The sequence below is a fragment of the Aotus nancymaae genome, unplaced genomic scaffold (assembly GCF_030222135.1).
Source record: "Aotus nancymaae isolate 86718 unplaced genomic scaffold, 86718_ANA_hifiasm-v0.15.2.pri h1tg000016l, whole genome shotgun sequence".
Taxonomy (NCBI): Eukaryota; Metazoa; Chordata; class Mammalia; order Primates; family Aotidae; genus Aotus; species Aotus nancymaae.
Genome location: NW_026988428.1, coordinates 78,009,899 through 78,022,237, shown reverse-complemented (window position 1 = coordinate 78,022,237; position 12,339 = coordinate 78,009,899). Strand labels below are relative to the sequence as shown.

General features: G+C 39.5%; 1 protein-coding gene across 1 annotated transcript in view; it reads left to right on the top strand.

Moving 5' to 3' along the window:
• Positions 1–12,339, top strand: part of PLBD1 (phospholipase B domain containing 1) — a 73,270-nt gene that overhangs the window by 44,636 nt on the left and 16,295 nt on the right. Inside the window, exons 5-6 of the mRNA XM_012447636.3 lie at positions 1,497–1,637; positions 2,411–2,555. Of these exons, the coding sequence (XP_012303059.2) occupies positions 1,497–1,637; positions 2,411–2,555 (286 nt within the window). The remainder of the gene's footprint in view (positions 1–1,496; positions 1,638–2,410; positions 2,556–12,339) is intronic.

Sequence of the window (12,339 nt, the reverse complement as noted above, 5' to 3'; positions counted from 1 at the left end):
TGGGCAACAATAGTGAAACTCTGTCTCAAAAATAAATAAATAGTAAAAATAAATAAAAATTTTTAAAAAGAAGAGTGAGGACAATTTTTACATCCAATGTAAAAGCATCCCTAAAACATTAAGGGAAAGATACTAAGACAAAAAAAATTAAGGTGAACAACACACTAGATGTATGTTTTTAAAAATTGTATTCACAAGACATTTTTTAAACTCTGGATCTCAGATCACAGTGCCAATAGGGAAAAATAAAAAATCAAAAAACTCTGGCAGTATATGCAAAAAAACTAGTAAAAATGATAAACTGGAAATGGTAGTACCTGAGCAAAGGAGAACAGGAAAAAGAGGAGACTTTCTGCTATAAACCTTGTTATAATTTTTAAAATCTTAAATAATAAATGTATAGCTTACTCAAAAAAAGCAAAACAGAGATGCTATTTATATAAATAAAGATTGGATTGAGTTTTTTGCCTTGGTTTTAATTTTTTGGTTAAAATGTCATTTGTATTTCTCTTCCCACCACCTCTATCCCAAAACCAATTTGGCGATGTCTGACCTGGGCCTGCTCCGTCAGATTGAATCTTCCTGGAGCAGTGCTCTCCAGTTTGCACAAAGTTTTCATGTTCAAGTACAATCTGATAATTGCTTCAAGGTTAATGCTGGCCGGTCATTTGGTCTTACAGTAAGCACACAATCAAAACTAAATGCATCATAGTTGAATATTTTTGCTCTATAGCAGTGGTTCTCGTCTAAGAATGTTTTCTCTCCAGAGGACACTTGGCAATGTCTTGAAGACATTTTTGATTGCCAAAACTGGGAAGTTGTTACTGATACCTGGTTGGTGGAGGCCAGGAATGATCTCATATCTCACAATGCACAACAGCCTAAAAGAGAGTATTAGCTGGCTCAAAATGTCAGTAGTGCCAAGGCTGAGAAGCACTGCTTAGAGGAATGCAAACAGAAAGCTCTATTTCACTCTCCGAGGAGCCACTCCCAAATTTAGTAGCTATCAAAATATGCCAAAACAGCTCTTCTAAACTAAAAAGTCATAAAAATTATCTTATAAGCTACAATAAAAATCTAGTATATCTGTTAGAGACCCTTCAAAAATGAATACTTTTTTTTTTTTGAGATGGAATCTTGCTCTGTCACCCAGGCTAGATTGCAAGGCATGGTCTTGGCTCACTGCAACCTCTGTCTCCCGGGTTCAAGTGATTCTCCTGCCTCAGCCTCCTGAGTATCGGGGACTACAGGCGCCCACCATCATGCCTGGCTAATTTTGTTGTACTTTTTAGTAGAGATGGGGTTTAAACATGTTGGTCAGGCTGGTCTGAAACCCCTCAACTCAGGAGATCCGCCCACCTCAGCCTCCCAAAGTGCTGGGATTATAGGCATGAGCCACCATGCACAACTCCAAAGGCAATAATTTAATGCACCCCTAACAGGGAAACTATGTCTGTCACAAATCAATGTTAAGTGCAGTCTTTGTCCTTTCCCAGCCAATGACCCTGTTCCAGATTCAGTTCCTGAATTCCGTTGGAGATCTATTGGATCTGATTCCTTCACTCTCTCCCACAAAAAACAGCAGCCTAAAGGTTTTCAAGAGATGGGACATGGGGCATTGCTCTGCTCTTATAAAGGTAAGACATAGCAGCTCCTTTTTCCTTGTTCTGGTTCATACAGACTTTTTCTATATAGCACCCCAGTATAGCAAAATCTCATCACCCCTGGCTATAACTGTATATCAGCTCACGGGCTCTTCTGTGGTAGAAGTTAATAACCGAAAGTAACTTCGATGGAGAGAATTGTAAGTACTTGATGTTACTTACGTCTGTTTCTTCCATCATTCCTCCCATGCTGTATGCTACCTGCCACTCCCACCTTCTAGAATCTTCCATTTTGTTTTTTTGTTTTGTTTTTGAGATAGAATCTCACTCAGTTGCCCAGGCTGGCATGCAGTGGTGTGATCTTGTCTCACTGCAACTGCCTCCCAGGTGCAAATGATTCTCCTGCCTCAGCTTCCCGAGTAGCTGGGACTACAGGCACGTGCCACCACACCTGATTAATTTTTCTCGCATTTTTAGTATAGATAGGGTTTTGTCATGTTGGCCAGGCTGGACTCAAACTCCTGACCTTGAGTGATCTGCCTGCCTCAGCCTCTCAAAGTGCTGAGATTACGAGTGTGAGCCACCATGCCCGGCTAGAGTCTTCCATTTTGAATGTTAGAAGGAAGAGTCTGTTTTTGGCCACATTAAGGGTTAATCTTGGACTCCTTGGCCATATTTTCCGGTAAAGAATATAGCAATTAACACTTATCTGAAAGGGCACAATCCCTATATGTCTCTTACACTTAAGACAATTGCAATCAGCTAACTACAGACATCTGTATGATCTACTGTGATTCCGGCTGTAGGTTCTTCCTGGATTTGAGAACATCCTTTTTGCTCACTCAAGCTGGTACACGTACGCCGCCATGCTCAGGATCTATAAACACTGGGACTTCAACATCAAAGACAAAGATACCAGCAGTAGTCGCCTGTCTTTCAGCAGTTACCCAGGTAAATGAATTTAAAGGAGTATTTGAGCACTTTGAGTACTATTCCAGCATAAAGCCTTAGTGATCCAGAGTTAACTGCAATGGGAGAAGAAATGTTTAGTGGTTAGTACATATTAATGAACAATCTGATTTTTAGAGTGTTTTTGAAGAAATAAAGCTCTAATACTTTTATTTAATCAAATGACATAAACAAAGTTACTAGGGTTGCCAAATAGAAAATACTTTGTAAATGTAAATGGCAATATCTAAATTTCTTTCAACAAATGCCAACTGAGTATGTGTCAAGTACAAGACACTTTTCTAGGCTCCGCAGCAAAAGCAGTAAAGAGCATGGCTGATCTGCACTCAGTTACCACCTTGAGGGTCTGTACTTTCTCTTATTTACTGTAATATCCACAGCACTTAACCTTAGTGTGTGGCATTGAGTACTTAATAAATTGCCAAACGAATGGATGAATGATGTGTAAGTTTATAAACCTTACACTATAGTCAGGAGGACAGTATAAAGTGTAATATGAGTAAGAGTAATAACATTACTGGATACTGTTTTTGCTACAAAAGAAGTGTAACCAGTGTTGTCCGTTTCACTGGGAGGTGAGACTCACATCTGATTGTTGGGGAAAGGAGAGACAGGATGACCTTTGAGATAGACCATGAAAGATGGCTGAAATTTGAAGAAGTAGAGATGGATGGGAGGACAGTCCCAGTAGAGGAGAAGTTGCAAATTCGTGGGCCTAAATGAAACAGGCAGGTGATGTAAATGAACAAAGCAGGACTGGTTTAAGAAAACAGAAAGTGGAAATAATTGTAGCAAACATATAACCCATGGACAGGAGGGAAGGATCAGCTCTCACCATCTGTTCTCCATCCAGGAATTTCCAGATCTTCCAACTTAAGATAAAACTGTGTTTAAAAAAACAAAACTCACTGTGTGAATCTAACAAAGCATGTGTGTTAGCCTGTGTTAGCCCAACCTCCTCAGGAAACATATGAGCAAAGTCAAGGGGAAAACACCAAACATCTAAGAGTTCAACTGGATATACTGTTGCCAATTTGACCTTTAATTACGTATCTGTAACTTACCGGGTGGTTATACCAACCACCTGTCACATCTATCTACCTTTGTCAGCAGTATGTTTGTTCTGCCTATCAGGAATTCCTTTTTTAAAAAAAAAAAAAAGATGGGGTTTCACCATGTTGGCTAGGCTGGTCTTGAACTCCTGACCTCAGGTGATCCACCCACCTCGGCCTCCCAAAGTGCTAGGATTACAGGCGTGAGCCACCACACCTGGCCAGGAATTCCTTTTTGTTTTTAGAGTCAGGGTCTTACTCTATTGCCCAGGCTGGAGTGTAGTGGTACAGTGATGGCTCACTGCAACCTTGACCTCTAGGGCTCAAATGATCCTCTCGCCTCAGCCTCCCAATTAGTTGACACTACAAGCACACATCACCACGCCTGGCTAATTTTTTATAAAATGTTTTGTAGAGATGGGATCTTGCTACATTGCCCAGGCTAGTCTTAAGCTCCTGGTCTCAATTGGTTCTCCAGCCTCTGCCTCTCAAAAAGTGCTGGGATTAAGGTATGAGCCGTCATGTCCTGCCCCTATCAGGAATTCTGACCAAGGGCATAACCCAATATTTCTCTGTCCTTGTGACCTGATACTTCCTTTGAAACCACTTTGATTTTATCCTTTTCTTAGTTTGCTTAATTATTTTAGCATTGAGGGGGACTGGGGACTCCTTTCTGTGAGTTAGACTGTGCTTTGATTCTTTCACATTCTGTTAGACTGACATTTAAGAACAGCAAGAGACAGAGCAATCCAGTATTCTTCCTCTTCCTCGTCTTTGTGATCAAATGCAATATTCAGGGCCAGCCAGTGGCTCATGCCTATATTCCCAGCACTTTGGGAGGCCAAGGCAGGCGAATCATGAGGTCAGGGCTTTGAGAAGCCTGACCAACATGGTGAAACCCCATCTCTACTAAAAATACAAAAATTAGCCAAGCATGTTGGCACACACGTGTAATCCCAGCTACTAAGGAGGCTGAGGCAGGAGAATCACTTGAACCCGGGAGGCAGAGGTTGCAGTGAGTGGAGATCACGCCACTGCACTCCAGCCAGGGTGACAGAGTGAGACTCTGTCTCAAAAAAAAAAAAATGCAGTATTCAGATGTTACGTGTACTCCTTTGAAATTTCTGTGGAATATGATGCTCTCCAGTAGTTTTAACAGTCCTGGATCCCAGAGGTAATGATGGAGAAGGTCGTGGAAGATTTTCTTATGACACGTATGATCCCATTATCATTTGCATATGTATCCTTCCAGATGAGATACACAGGTAGATATCATAGATAATATGTAGAGCTTTTTAAAGCAATTGAAACTGCGGGAGAACAAAAGATACTTTTATACCCCAAGACGTTTTTACGGGAGCCAATGGAACAATGGAATTCATATTTTCTCTAACTGGGGAGCTTTGTTCTCAGCACCAAACAGAAAAAACATACGGTCTCATTTATATTACAAATTATTTTATTAAGGGACCAGCCACATTGGATTCATCCAATAGACATGGAACCATGTTTTGCCATGAAGCTCATGCCGTCTTAGCTGCTGAGCCCAGAACAAAGCTGGATGGCGTTCTCGTTTTTCTTTGATGGAGGAGTGCCATGGTAGATTGAATGGGTTAGGAGTGTTGAGTTATTTTCGCATCAAAGATGGCAGGGCCTGGGAGCTCTTCAAGATCTGTGCAAGGATATTAAGAATTCCAGAGTCAGTAGATAAGAACAATGTACTATGTTTTTGAAATTTGCTAAGAGAGTAGATCTTAAGTATTCTCACTACACACATGACACACAAAGGTAGCTGAATATGTCGATTAGTTGGATTGTGGAAATCATTTCACATGTATAGGTGTATCAAAACATCATGTAAATCTTGAATATATTCAATTTTTTTTTGTCAATTATGCCTCAATAAAGTTAGAAAAAAGAGGAAGGATGTGAAATTAATTAGGTTTTTTTTTTTTTTTTTTTTTTTTTAGGAAAAAAGGAATTAAGCAAATACCTTGTGTTGACATAGCAGTTTGTACATTTGTATTAATATTAAGTGGAGGCCATGTAAAAATTAAAAGCACACAAAAAGAATTCCTGAGTCAGAACATACAGATCAAGTCAAGAACCATTCCTGACTTGGCTGAGGCACATGTTAGAGATGATGGTAACTGGGATGGTACAGCTACCATCACGCTAAAGATACAGTAATTCTGAGGATTTCACATGCGCCTGTCTACACTTTTACAATGCATCATGGCCTTCCTGCTGAAGTTTTTGGAGTGACCATGAAGATGATTGCCATGAAAAACACTAAAGCTTCAAGGCAGGACATTTTGTGTGTTTTCTGAGGTTTGTAGGAAGGAAAAAGGCAAAGCTTGGACAGCTACTAAACTCTTTCAATGTATGAAACCACAACTTTCTTGCTGTAAAATGAGGCTATTAGAATGTTTGCTTCATAACATTGTAAACATTATATGGTTTATTCATCAATGATTTTCTGCTAAATTATGCTAGGCAAAGGATTGTTGATGGAGACCAGCATAGATATAATCCCTACTGTCACAACTTACATTCCGGTGAGAAACAGAGACCAATAAAAAAAGCAGTGACGTTAGAGTGTGATTTTTGTAATAAGAGGGAAGGCTAGTCTGGGAATGTAGAGAAAGCTTTAAGAGAAAGGAAAGTTTAAGTCAGGACACAAAAGACAAGATACCTTAGCCAAGGCCAGTGAGGATAAAGTGGTAGAATGTTCATGAGGAACAAACAGTATATAGGCAAGAGACAGCATCGAGAAGGCCAGAGGGAGGGAATGAGGGCGACACGAGGCCACTAAAGTGACAAGTGGAAGGGACATGAATAGATTTGCATTTGTGGATTATCTGGTCCATTAGAGGAGGACGAGAGGCTGCCAACAGAACATTTAGAAGGCTGGTGCAATAATCCCGGTGACTCAAATCACCATATTTTGTAAATGGTCAGTGTATGGATAGAAGTTTGATATCCCACTTCAAGAGGAAAACAGCCCGGGTGCTGTGGCTCACACCTGTAATCCTAGCACTCTGGGAGGCCGAGGCGGGTGGATCATCTGAGGTCGGGAGTTCAAGACCAGCCTGACCAACATGGTGAAACCCCGTCTTTAAAAAAAAAAAAAAAAAAAAAAAAACAGGAAAACAAATATGACTGCTGAATTACTGGAACACAACTTTATGTGTTCTCCTGTTGTCCTTGCAAGAATCCTTGGGAGGGATAATTACCTAGTAAGAATTGTTAGGACACTCCCCAAACTGTACCCTAGCATAGGAGAATAGAAGGAACAATAGTAATCCTTCACATTTATCAATAATACAAAAGGATTTGCTGCCTTCAGTACACCCAAACCTATTGAAGCCAATCTCATGCTCTATGTTCACCAGAGCCTCAGTTAACTCCATAAAAATAGAGGTGGTTATATGTTAAGAAAACAATAATTTTTATTAATTTAGAAATAATTTAAGGTGACTTAGTTGTTTAACAGCCTTGGCCTTTTTTAGTCTTTTCTAAAAATACAAAGTGGAAATCAAGGAAAGTATTTCACCTAAAGAGACTAACATGCAATACCCAGAGAAAGTCAAAAGTACGCCGAAGTATACCAGGTGCTGATAACCTCAGCACCTCCCTTGGGTCTGGGCACAGGAACCTTTACCCTCCCAGGTTCAAGCAATTCTCCCGCCTCAGCCTCCCAAGTAGCTGGGATTACAGGCATGCACCACCACACCTGGCTAATTTTGTATTTTTAGTAGAGACAAAGTTTCACCACATTGGCCAGGCTAGTTTTCAAGTCCTGACCTCAGGTGATCCCCCCACCTTGGCTTCCCAAAATGCTGGGATTACAGGCCTGAGCCCCTATGCCTGGCCACAATCTTCAAGTTTTCTAATTCCTGCTTCTGCCATCTCAAATTTACTCTTGAACGATACAGTGAATTTTTCATTTCATTTACTATGCTTTTCAAGTCTAGAATTTCAGTTTTGTTCTTTCTTTAATTTCTATGTTGTTTCTTTACTTTTTATGTTGAGATTCCCTCTCTGGTAACTCTTAATACCGTATTTCCCTGGTTTTGTCTTTGTCCACTAAATCCAATATCTAGGCCTAGTGACAGTTTCCAGTGACTTAAGTGTGAGGTCATGCTTTCCTTTTTCTTTTGAGGTGACAAATATAGCGAATACCATGATTTGATCATTACACAATGTTTACACATATTTAGTATATTCTTCACCTCAAACCTTTATCATTTCCTTATGTTAAGAATATTCAGAATCCTCTTTCATAGTCATTTTGAAATATGTAATATGATATTGTTAACTATAATGCCTGCTAATTTTTGGTTGAAATGTGGACTTGAAAAATAATACACTATATTGTCTCTGAAATTTGTATTTTTGAGAATTAGGTTTTATTTTTAATTGACAGGTAATTGTACATATTTATAGTGTGATGTTTTGATGCATGTGTATATTGTATAGTGAACAAATCATAGTATTTAGAATATTCATCACCTCAAACATTTATCACTTCCTTATGGTAAGGACATTCAAAAATCTCTCTTGTTATTTGAAATATATAATATAATATTTTTAACTGAGTAATCCGATGGTGCAATAGAATACCAGAAGTTTTTCCTCCTCTCTAACTGTAACTTTGTACCTGTTGATTAAAGCCTTCCCACCATGCCTACCCTCCCCAGCTGCTAGTAAGCATTGTTCTACTCTACACTTGTATGAGATCAGCTTTTATAGATTCCACATCTGAGTGAGATTGTGCAGTATTTGTCTTTCTGTGCCTGACTTATTTCATTTAACATAATGCCCTCAAGGCACGTCCACATTACCACAAGTAACAGAATTCGATTCTTTTTATGGCGGAATGGTATTCCATTATATGTATGTGTATCACAGTGTCTTTATCCACTCATCTGTTGATAGACATTTAGGTTGATTCCATATCTTGACTATTGTGAATAGTGCTGCAATAAGCATGAGAGTGTAGATATCTCTTTAACATATTTATTTCATTTCATTTAAATAAATCCCCAGCAAGGGGTCTAGTTTCATTCTTCTGCATGTAGATATCCAGTTTTCCGAGCGCCATTTACCAAAGAGAATTTTTTCCAATGTGTGTTTTTAGTCTTTGCCAAAAATGAGTTAGCTATGTGTGTGAATTTATTTCTGTATTTTTTATTCTGTTCTGTTAGCATATATGCCTATTTTTATGCCAGTACCATGTTGTTTGGGTTACTATAGCTTTGTAGCATATTTTGAAGTCAGGTAGTGTGATGCTTCCAGCTCTGTTCTTTTTCTTTTTTTAGTTCTTTAATATGCTGTTTTTCTCTTTTTTTCTCTCTCTTTTTCTTTTTTTTTTTAAATATATTTTATTACACTTTAGGTTCTAGGGTACATGTGCAGATCATGCAGCCTTGTTGCATAGGTACATATATGGCAATGTGGTTTGCTGCCACCATCCCCATCACCTATATCTGTCATTTCTCCCCATGTTATCCCTCCCCAATTCCCTACCCCCCGCTGTCCCTCCCTTAGTGCCTCCCAACAGACCCCAGTGTGTGATGCTCCCCCTCCCTGTGTCCATGTGTTCTCATTGTTCAACACCCACCTATGAGTGAGAACATGTGGTGTTTGATTTTCTTTTCTTGTGTCAGTTTGCTGAGAATGATGGTTTCCAGATTTATCCGTGTCCCTACAAAGAACACGAAGTCATCGTTTATTTATAGCTGCACAGTATTCCATGGGATATATGTGCCACATTTTCCTTGTCCAGTCTATCATCGATGGGCATTTGGGTTGGTTCCAGGTCTTTGCTTGTTGTTGGCCGTGAGATCAGCACTTCTGCCAAGGATCTCTTGACCAGCAAGAGGGTCCTAATACCTGGAAGAGAGAGTGCGCGGAAGAGAAGAGAGATAGAGAAATGGGTCTGGAGGTCTGATAAGAGATATGCTCAGATCAGCGATTTATTCTTTGTGCACATGTTCTTATATATGATTTTACATACAGTGACTGACGTCAGTCTTCTTACAGAATCATTATCAGGGGGAAAGAACAGAAAGTTACAAAGTAACCAAGGAAAGTACAAAATAACCAAGGAAGGGGACAACATACAAGTTTACCTAAAGGTCACAAAAGATTCTTATCCTTTTATCCATTGTTACAGAAAATGACGTTAAGACAGGTGGGCAAGCAATAAATCAGGAGGGGAACAATTTTCTAGTGATTCAGTGAATGATCTCAATGCTTCTGTGACTACGGGTAAATAGAGTCATAGAACTAGCCCAGAACATTGACTTCGGGAGAAAAACAATAATCTGGCATTACTTCAGTCATGCCTTAGAAGCAGTGAACTGAGAGTGACTCTCTGCAAGCTTAACATTTCCCACGTCTTCCTGTAGCCACCTCACTGGACTGCACCCAGTGGAGAGAGACGTGTCTGGGCTCAAACCCTGTCATGGCGGAGACACGGAGGGGCCTCTACGCTGGTGGGGGATCCCCACATTTGCTGTTGAAAACAGTGACACAATGAACATATGTGTGCATGTGTCTTTATAACGGAAGGATTTATAATCCTTTGGATATATATCCAGTAATGGGATTGCTGGGTCAAATGGAATTTCTATTACTAGATCCTTGAGGAATCATCACACTGTCTTCCACAATGTTTGAACTAATTTACACTCCCACCAACAGTGTAAAAGTGTTCCTATTTCTCCACATCCTCTCCAGCATCTGTTGTCTCCAGATTTTTTAATGATTGCCATTCTAACTGGCGTGAGATGGTATCTCAATGTGGTTTTGATTTGTGTTTCTCTAATGACCAGCGATGACGAGCATTTTTTCATATGTTTCTTGGCCTCGTATATGTCTTCTTTTGAAAAGTGTCTGTTCGTATCCTTTGCCCACTTTTTATGGGTTTGTTTTTTTTTCTTGTAAATCTGTTTTAGTTCTTTGTAGATTCTGGATATTAGCCCTTTGTCAGATGGGTAGATTGCAAAAGTTCTTTCCCATTCTTTTGGTTGCCGGTTCACTCTAATGATTTTTTCTTTTGCTGTGCAGAAGCTCTGGAGTTTAATTAGATCCCATTTGTCTATTTTGGCTTTTGTTGCCAATGCTTTTGGTGTTTTACTCATGAAGTCCTTGCCTATGCCTATGTCCTGAATGGTTTTGCCTAGGTTTTCTTCTAGGCTTTTAATGGTGTTAAGTCTTATGTTTAAGTCTTTAATCCATCTGGAGTTAATTTTAGTGTCAGGTGTCAGGAAGGGGTCCGGTTTCTTCTTTCTGCACATGGCTAGCCAGTTTTCCCAACACTATTTATTAAACAGGGAATCCTTTCCCCATTGCTTGTTTTTGTCAGTCTTGTCAAAGATCAGATGGTTGTAGATGTGTGGCATTGCCTCTGAGGGCTCTGTTCTGTTCCATTGGTCTATATCTCTGTTTTGGTACCAGTATCATGCTGTTTTGATTACTGTAGCCTTGTAGTATAGTTTGAAGTCAGGTAGCATGATGCCTCCAGCTTTGTTCTTTTTGCTTAAAATTGACTTGGCTATGCAGGCTCTCTTTTGGTTCCATATGAAATTTAAGGTGTTTTTTTCCAGTTCTGTGAAGAGGGTCATAGGCAACTTGATGGGGATAGTGTTGAATCTGTAAATTACTTTGGGCAGTATGGCCATTTCACAATATTGATTCTTCCTAACCATGAGCATGGAATGTTTTTCCACCTGTTTGTGTCCTCTCTTATTTCATTGAGCAGTGGTTGGTAGTTCTCCTTGAAGAGGTCCTTCACATTCCTTGTTTCTACTAAAAATACAGAAAATTAGCTGGGCATGGTGGTGGGCACCTGTAATCCCTGCTACTTGGGAGGCTGAGGCAGGAGAATCACTTGAACCCAGGAGGTGGAGGTTGCAGTGACCTGAGATCGCACCACTGCACTTCAGCCTAGCAATAGAGCAAGACTCTGGCTCAAAAAAAAAAAAAAAAAAAAAATCTCTTTTAGAAATGCTTTTGCTGCAAGTCCTGATTATGCAGAGACGTTAATCACGTTTCATTCACGAGGTCAAGAGATCGAGACCATCCTGGTCAACATTGTGAAACCCCGTCTCTACTAATACAAAAAAATTAGCTGGGCACGGTGGCGCGTGCCTGTAATCCCAGCTACTCAGGAAGCTGAGGCAGGAGAATTGCCTGAACCCAGGAGGCGGAGGTTGCGGTGAGCCGAGATCGCGCCATTGCACTCCAGCCTGGGTAACGAGAGCGAAACTCCGTCTCAAAAAAAAAAAAAAAAAAAAAAAAAAAAAAAAGAAATGCTTTTGCTATATTCTGTAGGTTTCTATATGTTTGTTTCCATTTTAGTTAGCCTCATGAAAGTTTTAAATTTTCTTTTTAATTTTTTATTGACCCATTTGTTGTTCAGGAGTATGTTGTTTATTTCCATGTATTGTATAATGTCACAGTTTTTCCTCTTACTGATTTCTAGTTTTATTTTATATGGTCAAAAAAGATACTTGATATGATTTCAATTTTTAGAATTTCTTGACACTTGTTTTGTGGCATAATATTTGATGTACTCTGGACAATGTTTTATGCAGTGTTAGAAAAGATGTATATTCTGTGGTGTTGGGTGGAATGGTCTGTAAATGTCTGTTAGGTCCATTTGATCTAGAGCACAGTTTAAATCTGATATTCCTTTGCTGATT